This window comes from Empidonax traillii, unplaced genomic scaffold (assembly GCF_003031625.1).
Source record: "Empidonax traillii isolate 1590-97213 ecotype Southwest subspecies unplaced genomic scaffold, ASM303162v1 scaffold1397:size233085, whole genome shotgun sequence".
NCBI lineage: Eukaryota > Metazoa > Chordata > Aves > Passeriformes > Tyrannidae > Empidonax > Empidonax traillii.
The window spans coordinates 137,526-160,413 of record NW_020956590.1 but is presented as its reverse complement, the minus strand read 5'-3'; the positions used below and the strand labels follow the sequence as shown (position 1 = coordinate 160,413).

The following is a 22,888-nucleotide window of genomic DNA, read 5'->3' as shown; positions in this document are numbered from 1 at the left end:
CTGCCCCAGATTTCAGCATCCCACCCTTGGGTAAGCCAGGGCCACCCTGCTTCCCCCCCCACCCACAGCACCTGCTGAGCCTCAGCCCTGGCTGTGGGGTTAAAAGAGGTCCCGGGGGGATCCTCGTGCAGCACCTCCAAATTCCCCCCTGGACAGCAATGATGACAGCACACAGCGTGGGAAGGGTTTGGCTGTATTTCGACTTTGGAAGGAGATACAGGCAGTAATACAGAAGCTTTGCAAGCATGGGTACAATACACGGCCTCGCCAGATCCTGCTGGAGCGGGGAGCTTGTCCTGGGACCTGATCCTGCCCTCCCCTGCACTCGAGGCTGGGGGGGCTGCAGGCATTCCTCAATCAAGGCAAGAAGCCAAGATCTCTGTCAATGGCTGGATGGACCTTTGCAGAGGGGGAAGCTGCTCCTGCCAGATCCCAAAATCCCCCCTCGCTCAAACAAAACATCTTCCTTGGTGCCTTCCCGGCAAACCAGCCCTGCCTGGACTGAGCATCCTTCACCTCACCCCCGAAACGGTTCCCGAGCTCCGGCCACCGGAGCCGAGCCCGACTAAGCACAGCCGAGAAAAACTGGGGTGAACCCCGTTCGATGCAGTGGCCCCCAAAAGGGAGGGAGGACCTGGAGGGCCCTGCTGGTGCTGAGCCTGCAGGAGCGAGGTCTGTCACCCCAGCTGCCAAATCCACCTGGTCCCGGGGTGTGGCTCCGGGGGGTTTTCACTTCCCCTACTCCATCTCCACTCGATGCCGTGCGGGGCCCAGCGGCGCTCCCAGCCTGGCCCCCGCCTTGGCTAAGGCACAACTTGGCTGCTTAAAAAATCAGAGAGGGAACCCAAAGGGCACGACGTGCCTGGGATGGGGAATATGGGGGATACAGTACGTGGAGCACTGGGAGTGCAGGCGGGCAGGGGGCTGGGGAGGGGGCAATGGCCACGGACGGACGTGGGCATTGCCTGCAAGCTGCCAGGAGCCCCCACGCCAGCACCACCAGGAATCACAACTCCAAAAAAGAAAAAAAAAAGAAAAAAAAAGAAAAAAGAAAAAAAAAAAGGGGCATTTTGGCTTCGGATCCCAAGTAAAAGGGTTGTAAAGGCACTGTGCTCCACTCGAGACAGGAGGACAGCAGCCCCGGTGGGGATGGCTGCGCTTCTCCCAGTCCTATGTAAAAAGCTTTGGCAAAAAAGGTACAATCTAAAGAGCGTTTCAGCTATGATCTCCTCCTGCATGGCTGCTCAGTAAACATGACTTCTCGCTGTCTTTGGCTGAAGTTTTAAAAAAATTGTGAAGCTGAGAAGCTTTTTTTTGGTTTGGATTTTTTTTTATATAGAAATAGATTTTTCCTTTACAAAAAAAAAAAAAATCAAAGCATCTTTTAGCACTTTTAATATATATATATATATATATAAAATTCCTGCTATAGAAAACAAAAACCCCCAAACTTGGGTTTTGATATATTTTTTTTCTTTTTTTTTTTTTTTAAGGGAAAAAAAACCTTTTCTTTTGCTTTGGGAAAAAAAAAAATCACCTAGCTGGAGATGGGCAGGAACCACAGGAATGCGCCACGGGGTTACATGATGCTGCAGTTCTGCACAGCCTGAGCCTGCGAGGGAGAAGGAAAAAAAAGAGGGTTAAGAAGAACCCAGTGTCACTGTTTGCTCTGGCTGTGGAGTGTCAAGTGGGATCCTCCACATGCCCACAGTGCCTGGACAGTGTGTGCCCAGGGCTCACCTCCTCCCTGGGCCTTGGGGTGTAATAAATAACCCCCCCAGGCCGGGGTGTTCACAGCTCAGAAATCTGAGAACTATTGGTAGGTGATACCTGAGGGTATAATATTGACTGAGGGTATTAATACAGAATGTAGTGCATCTTAATCTAATATTATATAGATATAAAATGTATGTTCAAGTGCTGAAATGCTCATGTTACCAGCAGGAACAACACCCAGCAGTGGTGGAATGAGCACATGGAGGATGCTCTGGGGTGCCAAGGGGGCCGAGTGTGGGGTGGGACGGGATGGGATGGGATGGGATGGGATGGGATGGGATGGGACGGGACGGGGTGGGATGATGGGGAGCCGCTATGGCCACATCCCTTTCCAATCCTTCTCAGAATCTCCAATCCCTTACTAAGAGGCTGGTGTGAGGCCAAGAGCAAAAGCAGGGAGAAGGACAGGAGGGAGGTGATGAGACCCCTCCAGTGCTGCCCCGTTGAGAATGGACAGCGCTGGGCCAGCCCTGCCCCGGGGGCTGGGAGTGGCACTGACCTGCCTGCGGGGACTGGAGCTCCCCAGGAGGTAGTTCCTGGTCACCAGGCTGTCCCCGAGGCCGATGCCGGAGTCGCCCATGCTGCGGTAGCTGCGGGTGACGGTCACGCTGGAGGTGGAGGAGCCCGAGGACATGGTGTTGACGCCGGCGTTCTGGGTGCCCGACTTGTCGGCCGGCTGGCCGCACGTGCCGCACACCACGGTGCGGGAGCGCAGGTTGTATTCACCGGGGTCCCCAGAGCCGCTGCAGCTCCCCTAGACGTGAGGGGGGGACAGACAGAACGACCGTGAGCCCCTGCCCAAGTATCCTCTGCGCTGGACCCCTGCACCGAGGATGGTGGGGTAACCCCAGGGACCTCTTCACGTTAAAAGAGGGTCTGCGCTCGCCCACCCTCTCCATTGTGTGGTTTAAAAGCAATAAACCAGAATTGTTGTTTTTGTGTTTCTAATCCCACGTGACTGAGGCTGGTGTGATGCCAGTGGGTGACCTGCCCTGCACACCTGAACTGTGCTCCTCTGAAAGCATCCTCTTCTTCGCCGCCTCGTGAGCTGGAGGCTGCCCAAGGCGAAACTTGCTCTTGGAAAAGATTCAGCCTTCAGATGAAAGGGCAGCACTGGCTGCAGGAGCTTGGCTCCTCTGCCCAGGGATAATCAATGTAGAAGAGAATCACTGAATCATGGAATGGTTTGGGTTGGACAGGACTTTAAAGATCACCTCGTGCCACCCCTTGCCATGGGCAGGGACACCTCCCGCTAGACCAGTTTGCTCCAAGCCCTGTCCAGTCTGGCCTTGAACACTTGCAGGGGTGGGGTAGCCACAGCTTCTCTGAGCAACCTGTGCCAGGGCCTCAAAACCCTCATAGAGAAGAATTTCTTCCCAGTATCCCATCTAATTCTGTCCTCTGGCAGTGGAGAGCCATTTTGCCTTGTCCAAAGTCCCTCTCCAGCTCTCTTGGAGCCCCTTTAGGTACTGGAAGGGGCTCTCAGGTCTCCCCAGCCAGAAGAGCCTTCTCTTCTCCAGGTGAACATCCCCAGCTCTCCCAGCCTGGTTCCAGAGCAGAGGGGCTCCAGCCCTCGGAGCATCTTCACGGCTACTTCTGGACTTGCTCCAGCAGCTTCACATCCTTCTTATGTTGGGAGCCCAAGAACTGGGCCCTGCACTGCAGGTGGGTCTCACAAGGGCAGAGCAGAGTGGGACAATCCAGCAGCTCAACCCGCTGATGCAGCACAGCTCTTCAGATCCAGAGAACTCAAAGCGGATGATTGATTCCCCATCCCGCTCCTGCAGAGCCCCGGGGGCAGCATCCAGCAGATCTCTTGCCACCTCTCCACGCCTGATCCCTGTGGGCATCTACCGTGCAGGACACACAGATCCTGTGGGATGGGCTGGTGGGGGCTCCTGGGCTGCAGCCAGGGATGTTTCTTTGGGAGAAGTGGCTGCAGTTCTGTTCCTGGCATGCTGCCTACTCTGCCTGCTGCCTGCTCCCTCTGCCTGCTGCCTGCTCCCTCTGCCTGCTGCCTGCTCTGCTCACTGATCCTCCTGGTGTATATTTCAGCTCTGTGAGGGGAACGATGGGCTGAGAAGAAGGACAAAGCCTCCTCTGGATTTGTTCCAGCACCCTCATGAAGCAGAGAGGATGGAGCAGCTGCTGCCAAGAAGTGTCATCCATCAACTTCCGTCCATCCCGTCCTCCCGGTGACACCGGGTACCAGCTCAGCCTCCCTCTGGCTCCTCCAAGGCTTTTTGTGGCATGTCAAGGTTGCTCAGGGTTGGGGAGAACTTCCAGCCAGGTCTGAAGTCCTTCTTTGGCGAGCAGGGATCTCCTCCAGGTGCCAGAGGTCTGTTGCCTTCTCTCAGGTTGTTGTTTCCGCAGCAGACTTCCTGCTACGCCTGACCCTGAGTGAGGCTGAGCTGCCTCCCACCCTGACTGGGACCAGAACTGCACCCCCCCTGAACCCCCCTGGCATCACTGGCACCCCCAGTGCCCTACTCACGTGGTGATGGCGGTGGTGGATGCTTATTTCGTCATCATCCTCATCCTCATCATCGTTGATGATCACGGTGCGGACCAGCTTCCTCATGGCCACCTCCTGTGGGGGACAGGAAGGCAGTTGGGGGGTTTGGTGCCTGTTGACTCCCCGTGCCCCAGCCCAGACCTGCCACGGGCTCTCACCTCGCCGTTGGAGTTGATGAGGGCGGTGCGCAGGCTGTCCCCGGAGCCCCAGCTGCTCTGGGCTTTCCACACCACGTTGCTGGGGGGGCTGTGGGTCGCTCCAGCTCCCGAGGCCCAGATCTGGGGGAGAGAAGCGGTGGAAAAGTGACCTCTCGGGTCTGCAGAGCCCAGAGCCCGGGGAAGGCGGGTCTGTCACTGCAAAAAGCAACACCCCAACTGCTCTGCATCGCCAGTGGCCTGGCAGGGCTGGATCCTCCACTGGGCAGGGACTCACCGTGACCACCTGACCAGCCTTCAGAGTGAACTTGGGGGGGAAGCGGTAGGTGATGGGGGGATCATCCCCATTCTGCCTCTTGATCTGCCAGTTCCCCATCGCCTGGTCCTGCAAGAGAGAGAGAGAGAGAGACCCTCAGAATCCCAGTTCCTCCCCAGCTTGCCCCATTTACCTCCTGCCCGTGGAGCAGGGCTGAACTTCACCCCAGGGCCCCCAGGGATCCCCCCTGAAGGAAACTCGCCTCATTGGACTTGTTCCTGAGACGGACAAACTTGCCCTCCAAGTCCACCTCCTCCACTCCGACACGGCCGCTGGTCCGGGCGTGGTGGGAGAAGCTGGTCCGGCTCTCACTGTCCTCCAGCTTCCGCTTCTTGGAGGAGCCCGAGGTGGACAAGTGGCTTCGGGACCCACCTTTGTGGGAGGAAGGGCTGGGGGACAGCCTCAGCCTGGCAGGGGGAGAAGGGGAGATGGAATCAGTGAGGACAGGAGGGCTGGGACCCGCGTAGCCCAGAGCTGGGTGCAGGGCCTCGAGCTCACCGCTCCTCCTCGCCCTCCAGCAGCTTGCGGTAGGCGTTGATCTCCATATCCAGAGCCAGCTTGATGTCCAGCAGCTCCTGGTACTCATCCAGCTGCTGCTGCATGCGCGCCCGCATCTCGGCCATCTCCCGCTCCTTATCCGAGAGCAGGCGCCGGTTGGTCTCGCGTTCCCTGGCCAGAATATCCTCCAAATCATGCAGCTTCGCTTCCTTGGCGGCCAGCTGTGGGGAGGGAAGGTGTGGGTGGCCACTCCACCCGGGGACCACGCCCAGAAGGGGATCACCCCCAGGAGAGGACCATCTCCAGGGCAGACATCCCGAGGAACCCCTGCTCACCTGCTTCTGCAGCTGGCTCACTTCCGAGGAGAGGTTGTCGATGCGGATGCGGGTCTGCTGCAGCTCCTCGTGGGCAGCACCCACCATGTTGCTGTTCCTCTCAGCCGACTGCTTGGCGTTCTCCAGCTGGGGGACAGCACAGGGAGGTCAGCATCCCCGGCACCCGCTGCCCACCCAGCGCTCTGTGGGGCCGGGGGGATAGTAGGGTGCTGTTGGGGGGGGTGCTGCTCACCTTGGCCCCGTAGGTCTTCTCCAGCTCATCCTTGTAAAGCCTGATCTGGGCCTCGTGCTGGCTCCGCAGCTCCTGCAGGGCCTCGGAGAGCTTGCTCTCAAACTCCCGCTGCCGCCCGTTGTCGATCTCCACCAGCCGCGTCTCGTGGCGGCGCTTGGTCTCCCGCAGCTCCTGGGAGGGGGCAGGTCAGGGGACACGGTGTCACCTCAGGAGGGGGACACAGCCCCTGCGGAGCAGGGGTTCTCCCAGGTGACCCCAGCTCACCTCGCTGTAGATGTTCTTCTGGAACTCCAGCTCCTCCTTCAGCGTCTGCAGCCGGTTCTCAGCGTCCACGCGGCGCAGCATCTCGTCCTGCAGCTGCTTCTTGGCTTCGTTCAAGGCACTTTCCAGCTGGCGGGGAATTGAGAAGGGACATCACAGTGGGCTCTGGACATCCCAACATCTGGCGTGGCTGGGCACCCACCACCCCACTGCGTCTGCCCCACAGCCCCCCCTGGCACAGCGGGGACCCGGCAGCCCTCGGGTAGGGGGGGACAGAGGGGTCTCTGGGGAAGTTGGAGGCAGGGCTGCCACTGCTCACCTTGGCCACCTGCCCCCTCAGATCGCGCACTTCAGTCTCCAGGTTCCTCTTCTCGCCCAGGGCTGTGGAGAGCGCAGCTTCCTTGGAATTAAGCAAAGCCTCCACATCCTTGAGGCGTGCCTGGGCAGTGAGCAGGTCCCCTTCCTTCTTGGCATTCCTGCAGGGCAAAGGATGGCACGGGTTAGCTGCATGGCAGGGAGAATCAGAGGTGCAGAAGGATTTGGTCAATCAGGAAATGATAGAATGGTTTGGGTTCAAAGGGACCTTGGAACTTCGTCCAGTCCCCACCCTCGCCATGTCATGGCAGGAATACCTTCCACTAGCCCAGGTTGCTCAAAGCCCCATCCAGCCTGGCCTTGGACACTTCCAGGGATGGGGCAGCCACAGCTTCTCTGGGCAACCTGTGCCAGGGCCTTCCCACCCTCACAGGCAAGAATTTCTTCCCAAGATCCCATCTAACCCTGCCCTCTGGCAGTGGGAAGCCATTCCCCCTTGTCCTGGCACTCCAGTCCCTTGTCCAAAGTCCTTCTCCAGTTTTTAAAGGCCCTTTAGGTACTGGAAGGCGCTCTAAGGTCACGTCAAACTTCTCATCCACCAACACCTCCAAATCCTTCCCCTCAGGGCTGCTCTCAGAAACTCCCCCCTGAACTGCAACTCAAGCACACAAAGAATCACATCCACAGCCCTCTGATGACCCCCCAAAGAGCTGCAGGATCACCCCTAACACTCCTAAAACCAGCAGGCCCCAGCCATCCAGCCCCAGTGTGGATACTGGAGAGCAGGACGGGCTGGGGAGGACTGGGGGACCAGGAGGTGTCTCAGTCCCCACGTGTGACACGCACAGTGTCACAGGGTGGTGGGGACACTGGAGCACGCCGTGGTGGGACACAGTGGGGCATAGTGTGACATGGTGCAGCGTGCTGTGGTGTGGCAGAGCACATGATGCCGTCATGTGTGGCACAGCGTGGTGTGGCATCATGTGACACAGGGCTGGATGGCACAGGGGAGGAGCTGGGGATGCCCTGCAGCCAGCACTGCCCTACCCAGGAGAGCAGGCAGAGGGGCCAGTGGCACCCTGGCAGTGCCAGGAGCCTGGTGCCTCTCCTGGAGCAGGTGGGGGGCACTGGATGATAAACAGGGGCCAGGGGTTGCCCTGGGGTGGCCAGAGCTCACCATGAGCTCAGCTGTCACTGGGTGGTGCAGAGCTGTGGCACCTCAGCCGCCCAGCACAGGGCTGTGGATGGGCCTCCTGACCTCCAACATCACCCTCCAGACTCCTGCACCATCCTGGCTCCCACTGCCTCCCTTGCTTTTCCAGCCCTCTGAGAGCAGGCCAAGGCCATTCCCCGCTGTGTGACCAGGGAACCTGATCTGACTGTACTACTAAAATGCAGCCTGGTGCTATTCTGGTAGGTCCTATAAAAAGACAAGACCCAGACGGCCCCCAGCAGCCACCAACCCCAGAGTGGGATTGTCATCCCACCTCCCTCAGAATGGGCTGTGGCACAGGGGGAGGTGGGAAGCACCCCGGGCACCAGCGGTGGAGCCCCTGGCTGTGGGTGAGCCCTGGCCAAGCGCTGGCTGCTCGCCAGCCCCGGGGCACATTCCTGGGGCAGGGAGTGCACACCCATGCCATGAGATCACGGGTCACAAATACCAGGGAGCGGGGAGGCGGCACTCAGCCCATCCCAGGGCAGGTCCAGTCCACCCATGGGACCTCAGGACCACCAGCAATGGGACCCCAGCACCAGCAGGGATGGCATTCTCCGACTCGCAGGGATGTGGGAAGATCCTGGCTTGGCCAACAGCAGATTTTCCAGCATTTCTTTCTGTTTCCTGATCCGAGCCAGCACGGAAAAGTTACTCTGTTATTTTGCAGACTAAACCAAGGGTTTCAAAATCCCAGGCTACTGTTTTTAAGCAGAAACCCCACTTTGTATCCCAGGATGAATTCTATGTTAAAAGAGCAGGAATTCAGCTTGAGGAAGAACAGTTTAAAAAAATCACTATTCCTACATGTACAGTAACAAAATTCAAAACCACCTAAAGTGCTGCTGTCAGGAAAAGCAGAACCCAAGAGCCTCTGGGAATCCAGGAGCAGCTTGCAGACTTTTTCTTGGAAGTGTGTGAAGAACCATCTTCTGCCTTTGTTTCCATTTCTGAAAGTTCCTTTCCCAGCCCAGAACACTCCCTGTTGTGGTGCAAAGGGCTCAGTGTAACATGTCGGATCTGTGATAAATTATATGACGTTTTTTGTGGTCGGATTTTCGTATCATACTTTCAGTGTTTGGGGCTCTCAGGTAAGAGGGTCTCGGTGTGCACAGAGTATGATTTCACAGTCCATGAATTCCATAAAATACCCTTGTTGGTGCCTAAATAGCATTTAAGCAATCCTGAGAATTTGGAATTTAGCCTGCAGTGGAATAACTGACCAAGAAATGGTGCTGGTCCCCTTTTTTTTCCAGAGAACTACGGTCCCACTTGCCGGCGCTGCCGCCGGAGCTCCGCGCCGGGTCCTTCCTGCACAACCCACTCCCTTCATGCCAGTGACTCACAGGACAGGAATGCCAGCCGGGAGCAGCTCCCAGGCTCACTGCAACCAGGGTTAGAGTTCCAGTGTTCCCGCGTGGCCGTGACTCGTCCCCACAGCCAGCGTGGCCACCCCGGCACTGCCAGGGGGGTCCAATCCTGCCGTCCCTGACGGGGTGAACTTCCCCGGGACTCCAGGAAAGGCTCGTCCCGGGCGTTTTGCTGCTGCAGCTCTTTGCTCGCCGTGTTGGCTGTGGGGGTTTGGGGACAGCCAGGGGGCAGCGGCTCTTCAGGACGGGGCTCTGGAGCGTCCTGAATCCTCCAGCGCTTTCAGGGACAGCAGTTTCATTGATAAGTGACGAACAGAGGGGGAAATGCTGATAGTTACACTCGTGTCTCCATCAGATTGTCCCTCTCCAGGGACCAGGGGGACTCAGGGCTCTGGGCATTGATGCTTGGAAAGCCCCGTGGTAAATCCCACATGACTCAAGGACAAATCCCTTTGCCTTGGAAGCCTCCCATGCTCAGCTCTGGGTTCCAGCATGAGGAGCAGGGCCAGGAGCTCGGAGCTCACTGCCGTGGGGCTGAGCCTGGGGGCAGATCTGCAGGAGGGAGAGGGGTGAGAGGAATCCTGTCCTGTCCTCTGCTCCAGCAGGTCCAGTGGTCTGTGTGACTCGGCTCCCCGAGACCTGAGCACCTCCCCCTGTGTTCTTCCAAACACACCACGACCCTGAACGTGGCAGCAGCTTCCAGATGAGCTGTCAGCCCACAGGTGACTCCTCTCTGGTGCCAGGGACCCCAGTGCCCACTGCTCCATGCCAGCCCTGTCGATCCCCAGCCCAGCCAGGGCTCTGAGTTTTCCCTTCTCCTCCCCTCAGGTCCTGCTTTTATTCCCCAGCAACCTCCCAGGCTCCAGCTGGCACTCAGCTAAAAATAAAAACTTCCATGGCAGCTGCGTCGCTCCCACTCCCCCGGAGAAGGGGACAAAGCCAGACCTTCCTCCTGCTCCCAGAGAGTTCCACTGGCTTCCCCATCCTGCCTGCTAGAGCCTTGGGATCCTGTGATCCCAAATCCCCCAGGGAAAAGGGAAGCAGAGAGCCACCCCAGAGGGCTGGCTGCCTGCAGGCAGGGGACGTGAGCTCAGTGTCCCACAGGATTTGATCCCCTGTGCTGGGACAGCCGTGGGTAAAAACAATCCATGAGGAGAAAACACAACAGAAGCATCAAATCCTCAAGAAACAAACGTCTCAAGAGAAAAAGATGGAGGGAAAAGGGGCCTCAAGACGTTTTATTTTTAGCTTTTAAAAGCAGGAAGGAGGAAAAAAAAAAAAAGAATGAAAATTGCAGCTGAGCTGCCAGAAAATCCAAATGTTAATGGAAAGTTGGATCTGCTCTGGCTGCGCTCAGCACTGACAGACACGAGGCTGCGAAGTCAACGCGGCAGATTCAGAGAGGGCTCGGGGACAGCCCCACAGGGCAGGATCTGCTACTGCTTGCCCCGACTCTGCCCCAAAATCCCAGCCCGGAAACCTGGCAGGTTTGGGCTCCCCCTCTGGAAAAGTCAAGACGGGACAGAGTCACCAGAGCTCGTTGAAGCAGCCTCAGGCACAAGCCCACCAGGCTGCTGGAGAGACGCCAACCCTCTCCGAGACGCCAGAGCCCACTCCACGCGATTTTAGGAAACGCCCTTTGGTTTCCACCCTCCACTATTAAATCCCTGTGAGTGTTGCTGAAGCTTGGGCAGCAGCAGGCTCCACACGCTGGAAGGGGACAAATGGATGGGCTGGAGCCAGTGAAGGTGCAGGCATTTCCCTCCTTCCCTGCTCCAAATCGCAGCTGCCCCACCCTGGAGGATGTGCCAGCTCGGGGAACTCGCCGGCTCATGCCCCATCCATAAATCTTTACACACAGTTGCAAATCCCCCGGGACTGCAGGTTTGGGTCCCACCTGGCTGCCAAGGCCCATGTCCACCTGCTCCTGGCCACACCACACCACTGCAGGATTGAGAATGCTATCCCAGGAAAGGCTCTTGACAGGTTTACAGCTTGGGAGATCAGGGTGGAAGAGGCACTGTGTGCCCTCGGAGGTCTGTCACTGCTGGGAGGGGCCCAGAAAACCTGTCCTGCCCCACCTTGAGCTGGTTGCTCCTCATGGCACTGCCTTCAGTGCCAGGGATTGGCCCCAGGATCACTGTATGAATCCCAGGGATCACTGTCCTACTGCAGGGATTGCTGTCCTATACCAGGCATTGTTGGTCCACCAAGGATTGTTCCCCCATCCCAGGGCCCCACAGGATCCCAGGGCCCAGGGCCCCACAGGAACAAGCAGCAGGGACAGCACGAGGAGGGGCGGGCTTGGAAAACCTCGGTGGTGGGGCAATGGGAATGTGGCGAAGCAGCTTCTCCCAGCTCCTGACTCATCTGTGCCGCAGCAACTCTGCCAAATCACCAGGATAAACACGGGCTGGTCTCCTAGCAGGGGAGCTGGAAATAGCCAGCGTGATGTATAGCGAGGACAACATCTGCACGGGGCCGGCATCCTGTGGGGCACCAAAGCCCTGCCAAAGGGAGCTGGGGATGCCAGCGCCAGCCCTGCTCGTGGGTGCAGGGAATCAGCTCCCACCCTCAGGCGTCAGGGTGCCAAAGACCCTTCCTGGTGCCAGGGTGTGCTCATCCCTGGGGCTAAAGGGGCTTGTCCAGCCCCACAGGGCCCCAGAGGGATGGAAACAGCTCACTGGCATCTCCCAAGAGCTGGATTTCCCCCTCCTGGAATTGGGATCCGGCCTTTCCTTGCCTCCTTCAAATGAACCAAAACCGCTGCTCTGTTGGAGACCAGGAAAAAACATTTCATGGGGATGCAAATGGACCCCCCCAGGGTGGCATTCCACAGATCCAAGTAACTCCTGTCCCTCCACAAGCCCCATCACTGGGAGCTGTGGCACACACAAACTCCAGCCCGATGGGACCTGAGCACAGCAGTCCCCGCAGGGATTGGCCACACGTGCCCCTCCTGAAGGCTTGAAGGAGCTTTTCCCCTTTCCCTGGATGCACCAGAGCAAAGGCCCCGTGCCCACCCACTGCCACCCTCACGAGGGAAGAAGCCCTTTGGCTCCAGCAGCGCCACAACCAACCCGAGCAGGAGGACCGACAGCCCCGCAACTGCTGAAAAGCTGGAAACGCATTTCCTAGAATAAACAGTGTATTAATTGTTTAGAATTAATGGTGCTGTAGCTGGGTGCTGGCTGGGGAGCCCCAGGGTCGCTCGCTCCCTGTCCGGGCTGTCACGCCAGCTGGTGACTCATCCCAGCCTCCGCCAGCAGCTCGGAATGGAAACCCCAAGTCACCAAGTGACACTGCTGTTTGGGCTGAGTCCCCCCTAGTAACAGGAGGGTCCGTGGTTTTGGAGGGTGGATGGCATTACCAGAGGGCGTTTAGAGCTGGAAAAGGGGGTGTTGCCCTTTTGCCACGTGGGAGTCACTGGGGGGGAACGTGCAGGACTTGGCTTTCCACTGCCCACACTGCATTCTCTGGGGGAGGTTTGCACCAGGCATAAATATGTGTGTCTGCACGGACAAAGGGCAGGATTTATCCTCCACGGACATGTGTCCCAGCTTGGAGCAGGCATCGCAACGTCCCACCAGGTCTGCCAGTGCCTGGCTGCCTGTGGGACCTCTCTGCCATCTGTGGGACCCTCCTTGCTGACTGTGGGACCCTCCCCACTGCTGCCTGTGGAACTCCCTTTCCTAGCCGCCTGTAGCTTTTCCAGGGAGCAGCAAGCCCCAGGAGACAGATGCAAAGAGGATGCAAAGCGCTGGGGAGGATCAGCCGCCGGAGTCCCCGGCGCCGGGAGCGCACCGAGCCTGGCACCACAAAATGAGGGCAGGATTTCCCTATGGAACCTCCCCACCACCAAATCCTGGGTTAGCTGGAAACAGCCTCCAGGCTGGGGTGACATGCAAAGTGCCACCAGCTGAAACTGGATTTAGGAAGTGGGAGTTGTCTGGGTGGCACTGTGAAAACCTGGCCAGTGTCTGTGCAGGTCCGGAGGGGATGGGCTGAGCCTGGGGTTTCCAGAGGGAGGGCTGGTTCCTCCCTTGCAAAAACTACATTTTCCACTGGAAAAAAAAAAATCACCAAAGACTTGAACAGGCTGCACGGGGCAGATGTGGAGTCACCCTTCCTGGGGGATTTAACAGACGAGTGGATGTGCTGCTTGGGGACATGGGGTGGCCTTGGCAGTGCTGAGGGAACAGCCACACTCAGCAATCTCAGAACACTTTTCCAACCTAAACTGCATGATTCTATCTCTTAATGAACCTGAACATCTCAACTGCTTGGAACACCATGATCAAACACTGGGCAATCCCCAGCAAACCCAGCCGTTCCAAACACGCCAGGCTGCCTTTCCCTGGTTTCCTATGGAATTTGAACTGCGTTATCTAAAAGACACTTGATTGGATCAAGCCATCTTAAATATAGATTAAAGCAATAACGCCCTTCATCAGGAAAAAGGAACTTGCTAAAAAAAGCCTGGAATTGTGCTGCAAAGAGAATTTAGAGACATTACTCAAATATGTGAATACACCGCCCTCCATGCCACTCAATTCCACCTTCTGAGTTTCAGCAGGAAAGGCACAAGAAGAAAGCTTGGAATCATGGAATATCCTGAGTTGGAAGGGACCCACAAGGAGCATTGATTCGAACTCCTGCAGAGGACATCCCCAAAAATCCCACCAAGAGAGTTGTCAGCTTGTTTTTCCAATCCAGAATTTCCTAACCATTTGTAGGTACTACATGATACAAAAGCCTGACTAAAGCTTTTGGGAAGAGGAGGGAAGAAGGAGCTTCCAAGTCTCACCATTGTGATAATATAACTAATATAATTGTATTATACTGAATGTAATAATAAATTAAAAATTACACTTTGAACTGGATGAAATTTGAGGAGTTTTGCCCAGCCTTGACTGGATCTACTCTGTGAAAGGAGTGTGCTTGGGGGGTCATTAGGGTTTAGTTTTGTGATAACTGGGCTAAATCTCAGTGGGACAGTTGTGGGTCTTTTTTTGTCAGCTCTGAGTGTTGCACCTCCATGGAAACCCCAGAACTTTCCATTCCCTTCAGTACATCCCTCTCCGGATGAACGAGAAACGTCGAGCCCATAAACCACCACCTCAAAGGAGGAAGACAAAGCACAGATTCCCAGTGTTTCCTTGGGGGATTGGGCACGGCCAGAGCCTCACAAACAGAGTTAAAAACAGGGAGCTGAGTCACTCACATTAGTCATGTCTTCAGGACCGGGAGCACTGGGGGGAAACAGCCGCGAGCTCCTGTTTCACTGGGAGCTGGCAACACGGCCAGGACCTGGGGCAGTGGAGAAGGAGCAGGGATGCAATCCCAGCCCCAGGAGCAGGAAAACATGCTGCCACCGTACAGACATTGCCTGCTTTCCCTCTGCTCACACATGTGGTCCCTGAATGCAAAGGGGTGATGGGAAGGGACGAGGAGATCGCTCTGTACCTGCTGCATCCTGACCCACAGCGGGAACAGAGTCCCTGCACAAGGTGTGACAAGGTGGAGAGGAGCCAAGAGAGGTAAAACACGGAACAAGCTCAAGGCCTCCTTTTTTCCCTCCAGCAGCAGCAGCAGCTCACCTTGTTTTCCATAAGTCCGGGTACGCAAAGCTTCCGTCCAGCAACATTTGCTTGGGAAACAAAGTGGGGGATTGTTGGATGCAGCTGCCACCCATCTTCCTGGGAACAAAAGGGTTTGCTATCCCGGCTCCAGCAGCGCAGATAAAGGCAGGCGAGGTGTTTACATTGCCACAAGGTCTGTTTGCCTGTGGCGGTGGCAGCAGCGAGGCCGGCACGGGCTGCGCTTGGAGCTGCTTTGTTTGCGCTCCGGTGGCCGCCGTGAGTCAGCGCCGGCACTGCGAGCCCCAACCGCTGTCAGGGTGGCTGCTGGGATGGATGGGATGGGATGCCACTGGCAAAAGGCAGGGATGAACAGCGGCCAAGGTGAACGCCGATGTTTTGCTGTGCTTTGCCATACGCTCTGCCCGCTCACCCCTCCAGCCTGCCCTGTGCCGGGATGGGGCCCAGACCTGCTCTGGCACGTGGGCAGGAAATAACCACTTCCCCAGAGAGAGGACTGCAGACGTGGCATCCCTAGAAAGCACAATTCGGCCCCAATTGATTGCTGCTTGCACAGAACCACCCTGCAAACAGGGCCCTGGTCTCCCCACCACCTCCCTGCTGCTCAGCCCCACGTGCCCACACCACGCTCACCACGGGGGGAAACACAACCCAGCTTCTTCCACAGGAGTGGCACAGCTAAGGCTGGGCTGTGAAATGTCCCTGCCCTGCACAAGGAGGGTCTAGGGGCCACGCAGATGGTAAAGTACGATGCCAGGGGGCAAGGCTGCTCTCTACAACGCTCCTGTTGCCCCCCCTAAAGCCCACAGCACGAAGGCTCAGCTTGGAAAACTTCCTTGAAGTTTTTTCTCCCCACTCAGCAGAGTGTCCTGCAGAGGAGCATCCTCACACCCCACGGATGCTGCTGGGGAGCAGGTTATCCGCTGTCATGCCAGGAAGGAAAGGGTAGGCAAGCGTGACTGCCGGGGCAGGGGGGGCCCCCGAAATGCGGCCCCGCAGTGCCACACCCTGCTCCAGCCAGAGACACGCGGCCCAGAGTGACTCATCCCCCTGCTCTGCCAGGGCTGCTCCAGAGCCCTCCCACAGCCATGGAGAGCCCATTCCAGTGCAAGGAGAGGGGAACATGCAGCTCTTCCCAGTGGGGACTGGGAGCTGCAGTGGGGCAACTGGCCACCCTCAGTGCCCACGGGCACTGGGGCCAAGTTTCCTTTGGGTTCCCAGCCCTTTGAAGCCCACACGCTACACATCAGTGCCAAGAGCTTGGATGTTTATTTGGGCTCACATAACTCAGAGATGGGGTTTTAAGGGAGAAAGTGTGTCCTTACATTGTTATTAAACAACCCCCCCCGATAAACTGGAAGTTCTGAGCTCCAGTCAAGCACCACGGCAGGGAGACGCCAAACTCCTCCTGACCAGGACGGGGGAACTAAAGTGGATGGCAGGAGGATGCCAGTGTGGAAGGCAGGAGCCAGAACAAGTGGTTGGAGGTGGCTCCTGTCCAGGAGGGTGGAGAGACCTGTGCTATCAGAACCTTGCTCCTACAGAGGTTCTTCTGAGCCACTCACAGTCCCAACACAAAAATTCAACAGCTTCAGGAGGGCCCATGTTTTCTCCTGCCCTGGCTCTGTCAGCTCTCTGCAGGTTCACGGCACCAACACCTGCAGTTGTGCAACCCTGTAAGTACGGAAGGTAAAGCACAGGCAGGGCAGCACCCACTTTGCATACAACTGTGTCCCTGCTGCTGCCACAACTCCTGGCCCTGCTCACCATGGGAAGGCGGAAACAGGGCATAAGGGCTGTCTGCAGCTTGTGGAGGACACCCCAAGCCAAGGGCACCTTTACCTTCACTGGAAAAATGAAATTGGTTTATGAGCAGGAGCGTGTAGTGTTGACTCAGCCTCGCTCAGGAACGGAGGTGTCCCAACCCCAGCTGGGTTTTGTGGTATCTCTGTGGGTTGGGTTCACTTCACTTCATTAACCAACTTCCACACCCTTTGGCTCTCCTCAACACCCACAGCCCTGCATCACACCGTGGGTTCACAGACAGGCTGTGATGTCCTTCACATACAGGAACTAGGACATATATATACATATTTTATGGAGTGATAGGGCAAAAAGAAATGGTTTTAAAGTGAGAGGGCAAATTTAGATTAGGTATTAGGAGGAAATTCTTCCCTGTGAAGGTGGTGAAACACTGGCCCAGCATGCCCAGAGAAGTTCTGGCTGCCCTGTCCCTGCAAGTGTTCAAGGCCAGGTTTAGGGCTTGGAGCAACCTGATCTAGTGGAAAGTGTCTCTACCCACGACAGGGAGCTGGAATAAGAGGAGCTTTAAGGTCCCTTTAAAACTAAACCATTCCATGATTCCATGAACTTGGGTTTCTCCCGGGTGGCCTGGCTGTCAGCACAGAGGTCTCTGCACTCAGGGCTGCAGCTGCCACTACCCCAAGTGGGGCAGGGGGGCTGTGCCAGCCCCCCACAGTTGTTCAGCTTCACACTGGAGCTATTGAGCCCCGGGCAGGGAGGGGAAGGGAGCAGAGGCAGGTGGGCACCGACACCCTGGTGAGTGGCTGTGGGTGTCTGGTGGCAGCTGCAGACACAGACAGGTTTCACATGGCACAGCCTCAGCTGTCTGGGAACGTGCTGAGCTCGTCACAGAGGAACAGGCTCAGCACACAGCCTCACAAAGAGCAGGATGGTGAAACAGGTAACACAGCCAGTGGCAGGACAGAGGGAGGTGATTCCCAGCTCATCCCAAACACACCGGCATGACTCTTCCCGGGTAATCCTCTGTGCCAGCCCCAATTTTGGCCAGGACGACGGGGAGAGCTCTGGTGGCTTCCTCCTCTGCTGGTTGCCAGAAGCAGGGGAGGAAACTGCAGCTCCCAAAGGGCACAAATTCAGCAGAACATGGACCTGGCAGCCACCCCGTGTGTCCCACCCCAGCCACGCCACCCTCTCCATCTGCCTCCCTGAACAATATGCTGGGAACAACTCCCGGTTCTCTGGGCTCCAGAGTCTGAGCGCTGATGACGTTCAGACAAGTGAAGTGACACGTGCGAGGCTGAAAAACACTTGTGGCAGCACACGAGACCAGACCAGGCTTGGACAGGATGTCAGGGATGGATCCCTTCCCACACCAAACCCAGCCCTGATTCTCTTTGCAGTCGTTCCTCTTTAATCCCCAGCTCCAAGGGTAAGGTCCTTAACTCGAAGAGTGGATCCTATCGACATAAAAACGTTTAAGGCAGGAGGATTTCCTCTCACTCCCCTCGTCCCCCAGCGCAGCAAAGGGAAGAGCTGTGGCTGGAAACACAGCGATGGGAGCGGGGCCACCAACCAAAAGTGCTGGAGCCTGTTCCTCTGCTGAGGTCGTCCTTGGAAAAAGAGAGGCTGGATGTTTGCACAGGCAAGAATTCCTCCCTCCCAGGAGCCCAGCCATGCCGAGCTGTCGCCTGCAGATGTCAAGGGAAAACCAGCATTTCTGCGGCACTGGAGGCTCGTGGTGATGTGTTTAGGAGGGTCCCAGAGGGGCACGAGGGTCCAGCCCAGCCCAGTTCTGTGTCGCCGACTCCCCCAAAGCATCCCCAGCTGTACAAGCCGCTCTTTGTTTGCTCCTAAAGGGCAAAGCCTCCTCCCAGCCGAAGCATTCCCTCCCTGGCAGGGATTCCATGAGGCAGAGGTGGGGGGGGGAACAGCCCAGGAGCCTGAGGTTTCACCCCACGCAAAATGTTTCAGCACAAGCTCATTGCTACTGAAAGAGGGGCCTGGCCTCATGGCAGCACTGAGGCTTAATTCCCCCCCCCCTCCTCTTTTTCAGCTAAATGAGTCTTGTTTATCTGCTCCTGCCTGGTGGGTCTTCACTGAACCCAGCACGGGGCAAAACCCCCTGGGCTGGGGAAGGGCTGTGGGGTTCACCTCCTGGCACCCCACTGCTGCCTCCCTTGCTCTGCCCCTGGATGAGCTTCCTCCTTCCACAACAACCTTTGGGAAATGGGAGATTTGTCCTCATTAGGGCCAGGGATGAGGTCTGGGCCCCGGGAGGAAGAGGCGCTGCCAAGGCTTAATCGGGTTAGGGGCTGCAATTCAGGAAGGCATCGCTCATCAGCCGCGGGGCTAACGAGGGCTGGTTCCTGCCTTGGAGGAGGGAACTGGCCCTGCATGGCCAACCCTCACCCATAGAGCAGGCACTGAACCCCCCAGGGGACCTCTCCTGGTGATGGAGGTGCCCAAGGACTGTACTCTACACCCCTTGCACTGACAAACACATCACACATCTGGTATGGGGGGAATCCTTACGGAGCACAGCAAGGGCTGTGGCTCCTGTTCACCCTGTGAGCCAGGAATCAGCTCAGAGAGAGGGGGTGATGGGCAGAAATGGCACAGAGCATCTCTCCAACAACCCAGTGCTGTGCTGGAACCCAGGTGTCCTCCAAGAAGGGGGACAGGAGCTCAAGGACATTTCACTCTGGTCCTGTCTCTCCCCACGGTCTGGGGAGTGGATGATGCTGGTGCTGCCAGCACCCCTGAGTCACCAGCCACCCTCACCACACCCTCTGCTTCGCCTCAAGCACGGCTCCAGCATATCCACAGGCCATCAAGAGCTGGGGACACACGTGGAACAGGGCCAGGCAGCGCTGCCTGGAGGTGTCCCTTGTCCTGGGGCACAGTCAGCACCGGGCTGCACAGGGTCCCTGTGCAAGGAGCCGGGTGGGCACTTTGGGATCACCACTGGGAGAAGCCAAACAGGCAGTGGAAAGGTCCAGCCCAAAGGTAAAGAAGCTGACCAGGGACAGAGGGGTGGCAGGAGGGAGAGAGCAGGCAGCTGCCTGTACCTCCCAACCCAGACCCTCCTCCACCCATGCAACTCTTGCAGCAGTGTGTCTGTACTGGTTAGACTGGTCCCCTGTTTGCACAACCTCTCCCCCTCCAGCCAGCACCTCTTCCCTCACCCCAGAGAACCCAGCACTGTCACATCCAGACACATCATGCAGTGGCATCCCTGACCCCCACCCTCCCTCTGTGCTGGTGAGACAACCCCTGTGGTGAGCAGCAGCGATGCTGTGGGTGCTGATAACACCACCCCGGGTGCCTGCCCTGTGGGAGATACCCGGTGCTTCCCCATGGCTGATGGGCACAGTGAGGGATGCAGAGGGCTGCCAGTTAGTTCCTTATTAGCCAAAGTGTCACCGTGTCAAGGTCAGCAAAGCAGCCCCAGACCAGGTGCTGACCCAAGGGCTTTGGGGTGGGCAGGGAGAGCCGGCAGAGCAGGCACATCCCCGTGCAACTGGATGTCAGGGAGCACAATAAAACCTGAGCAGGTCCTTCCTGATCCCACCAGCAGTTCCAACCCCTCCAGAGAGTCAGTCTTGTGGCTGCTCCATTCCCCCATGCCCCACAGACTCGGGACACCTCAGCCAAACTGAGCCTGACCAGCAGCAACGTGGCTCAGCAGCCGATCGTGCCCTTCTCTGAGCAGCGCTGCCACAGCCAGCGGGTCCCCACGCACACGAGATGAGCTGCAGCCCTTTTGCAAACGTTGCGGGGACTTTACGAGGGTTTCGAGGCTTGGAGAGCAGCCCCGATACCGCGCCCAAGGAAGCGGGGACACACCAGAGGCAGGAATGAACAGCAGCGGCTTCCCCCGCAGAACCGCTCTTCCACCTCCCCGAGCGTGACTCAGAGACGGCTCAGCACAGAAACACCCCTGTCCCCCAGAGCCCCGCACACCAACCGCTCTCCAAAACCCACCGAAACCCGCCTCCCAGCCACGAGCTGCTCTTTGGGAACCCCCTGGAATCACAGAACTTTTTTTCGGGGGGGGTTTGTCAGCGCTCACGCACGAGCTTCCCAGAGCACAGTTCACGGTAGGGAAAATCTCCACATCCATTTTCCACGGGGCTGGCTCTGCAGCCAGCACAGCCAGCTCCCAGCTCCCCCGCCAGCCAAGGCTGCGGGCCGGGCATTTTTTGCAGCCCTCGAAAGATCGTGGCCAAGATAGTTCTGGGCTTGCATAAGGTAGCGAAAGCCTTTAGACAGCTCAGCTCCTCCTCCCGCCAGAACCCGGATCCTTGGGATCTGGGAGCAGGGATCTGGCGAGCGGCAAGTGGGATGAGAGAAGCTGGCTTATCCAAGGACAGAGATGCAGCGGTGCACGAGAAACAGAAAGTTAAACGTAAATAAACCCCCGCACAGCTTCTGGAGACGATTGTAACAGGCAGCACGTTCTCTCCCTCCCACTAGGTAGAGTAATTATGACATCTTCCGAGGAAAGCTAATTTTAGCCTCATTTGGTACGGACTCAAAACGAGGCGTCCAGAATAAGAGGCGAAAGATCAAATGGAGGAAGAGGGGGTTGTCCCGACACTGCCCTGCCCGGATCCGGCCGCGAGCCAGAGCTGATGACGGAAAGGGATCCGCTTGCTCCTTCCATGGAGCGGGACTCGGGGAGCTCTGAGTGCTACAGAGACACATCCTGACACTGCACGGGCTGGCAGAGCCCGGGGGAAGCCCAGTGCCAGCCCCTGCCTGGCCAGCAGTGACATCGGCCAGGGAGCCCCGTGTCCTCAGGGAGCCTCGTCCTCAGGGGACCTGCACTGGTCACCGGCAACAGCCCCGAGGAGGGGAGGGCAGAGGCACCCAGTGACAGCAGGGAGGGGCCCAGGAGGGGGGCATTTCTGATGGCAGGCAGGGAAAGAGATGAATCCAATGGGAAGCGGCTGGGGGGGTTCGAGACTCGATGCGGACTGGGAGCACATCACTCGGTGGGTGATGTGGGAGAGGGACACGAGTGCTGCCCCTGCACAGCTTCCCCCAAAGCCACGGACCCCACAGAGCGGGAGCAGCTCGGCACAGGGAGGGTTAAGGCAAACAAAACCCGAGCAGGTTCTTTAACTGGTGCCAAAGACACCAGAGGAAAATAGGACGAGCAGGCGAGATCTGTGGGCAGGACAGAGCCAGCTGGCTGGCACCACTTCCCGGGCTGTGCCGGAGCGTGTTTAGGAATAGCTCCAGAATGACGAAGGCAGAGGGGCCGCCAGCCTGGCGCTCGTGCCCCGCGTCGCACGGACCCTCCCAGAGGCCCAGGGCATGTCTGCCCAACCCCAGCCCTGAGCCTTCACAGCTCTGCTCCCCGAAACTCCCCCCAAGGGCATCCCGGCCAAAGATGGCGCTTCGAGGGAGAGCGGGAGTGCTGAGAGAGCTTCTCTCCTCTCTCCGTCCTCACATGGACACTCCTGCCCCAGCTGGGTCATGGATTTTTCCTCTCCCTGCCTCCTCCAGGTTGCTCCTTCTTCCCTCCCGGCTCCCTGCCAAGCATGACGACAGCGCCAGTCCCGCTGCGGTCCCCCCTGTTCCCAGGGCACTCACCGGGCTTTCAGCTCCTTGTGCTCCTCCCGGACTTTGCTGAGCTCCAGCTGCAGCCGAGCTCTCTCCTTGGCCACGGAATCCAAGGTCTTGCGGGCATCCGCCAGCTCCGACTCGTAGGCAGCCTTGATGCCCGAGACCTCTCGGCTCACCACCTCCTCGGACTCGGTGATGCGGAGCCTCAGGCCGGCGTTCTCCAGCTCCAGAGAGCGCACCTTGTCGATGTAGACGGCCAAGCGGTCATTGAGCTCCTGCAGGTCCTCCTTCTCCTGCAGGCGGGTGATGCGGGTGGGGGACAGGGGGGTCCCCGAAGCCCCGCTGCGGGTGCTCCTCTTCTGCGAAGGCGTCGCCATGGGGTCCGGTGTCGAGGCGAAGGACACGGCACAGGTCACGGCGCGATGTCCCACGCCACCCGCCCAGCTGTCGCGGCAGCTCCCGATGTCTGAGTGACTTGCTTATATCCCAGCTGGGCTGTAACTGGGAGGAGGAGCTGCGAGTCAGCGGCGGGTGGAGTTATCCAGAATCGGGGTGGAGACAACTCGCAACTGTCGCGGCCCTTCCTTGGGAAAAGGCATCCCTGGGAAAAGGGGACTTGGGAGGGCAGCTCTGGGGGCACATCTCGGGGTGACTCCTTGTGCACCCCCCCTTTTCTGGGGTGATTCCCCCCACGGAGGCTGGATTGAAGCTTGGAGGGGGGATTTGGTGCAGGCAAAGCACACCCTGAGAGGGGCTGCAGAAATGAGCACCCCCCAGGACATCGCTGCCCCACACGGCAGGACAGGCAGCATCTCAGCAGCTGTGACCCCACCCCAGGGTGTGTGGGGTCCTGAATGCAGGAGCCACGGGCTGCACAGCCCAAACTCTGGGGTACAGGGACCCAAATACAGTCCCAGGTCACCCAAGACACCCTGGCCTGGGGTCCCCCTCGAATCCTGAGGCA

The 22,888-nt window shown here is 58.0% G+C and overlaps 1 protein-coding gene across 1 annotated transcript; it reads right to left on the bottom strand.

Moving 5' to 3' along the window:
* Positions 1-1,515: 1,515 nt before the first annotated feature.
* On the bottom strand, positions 1,516-22,406 carry LMNA (lamin A/C). The gene is made up of 12 exons (XM_027907073.1): positions 21,952-22,406; positions 6,408-6,564; positions 6,092-6,217; positions 5,828-5,998; positions 5,596-5,721; positions 5,261-5,481; positions 4,965-5,169; positions 4,724-4,831; positions 4,450-4,569; positions 4,271-4,366; positions 2,276-2,530; positions 1,516-1,612 (listed from the first exon to the last, which is right to left on the bottom strand). Exons 1-12 carry the CDS (start codon positions 22,299-22,301, stop codon positions 1,580-1,582), a joined length of 1,968 nt encoding a protein of 655 aa, XP_027762874.1. The 5' UTR covers positions 22,302-22,406; the 3' UTR covers positions 1,516-1,579.
* Positions 22,407-22,888: the final 482 nt, after the last annotated feature.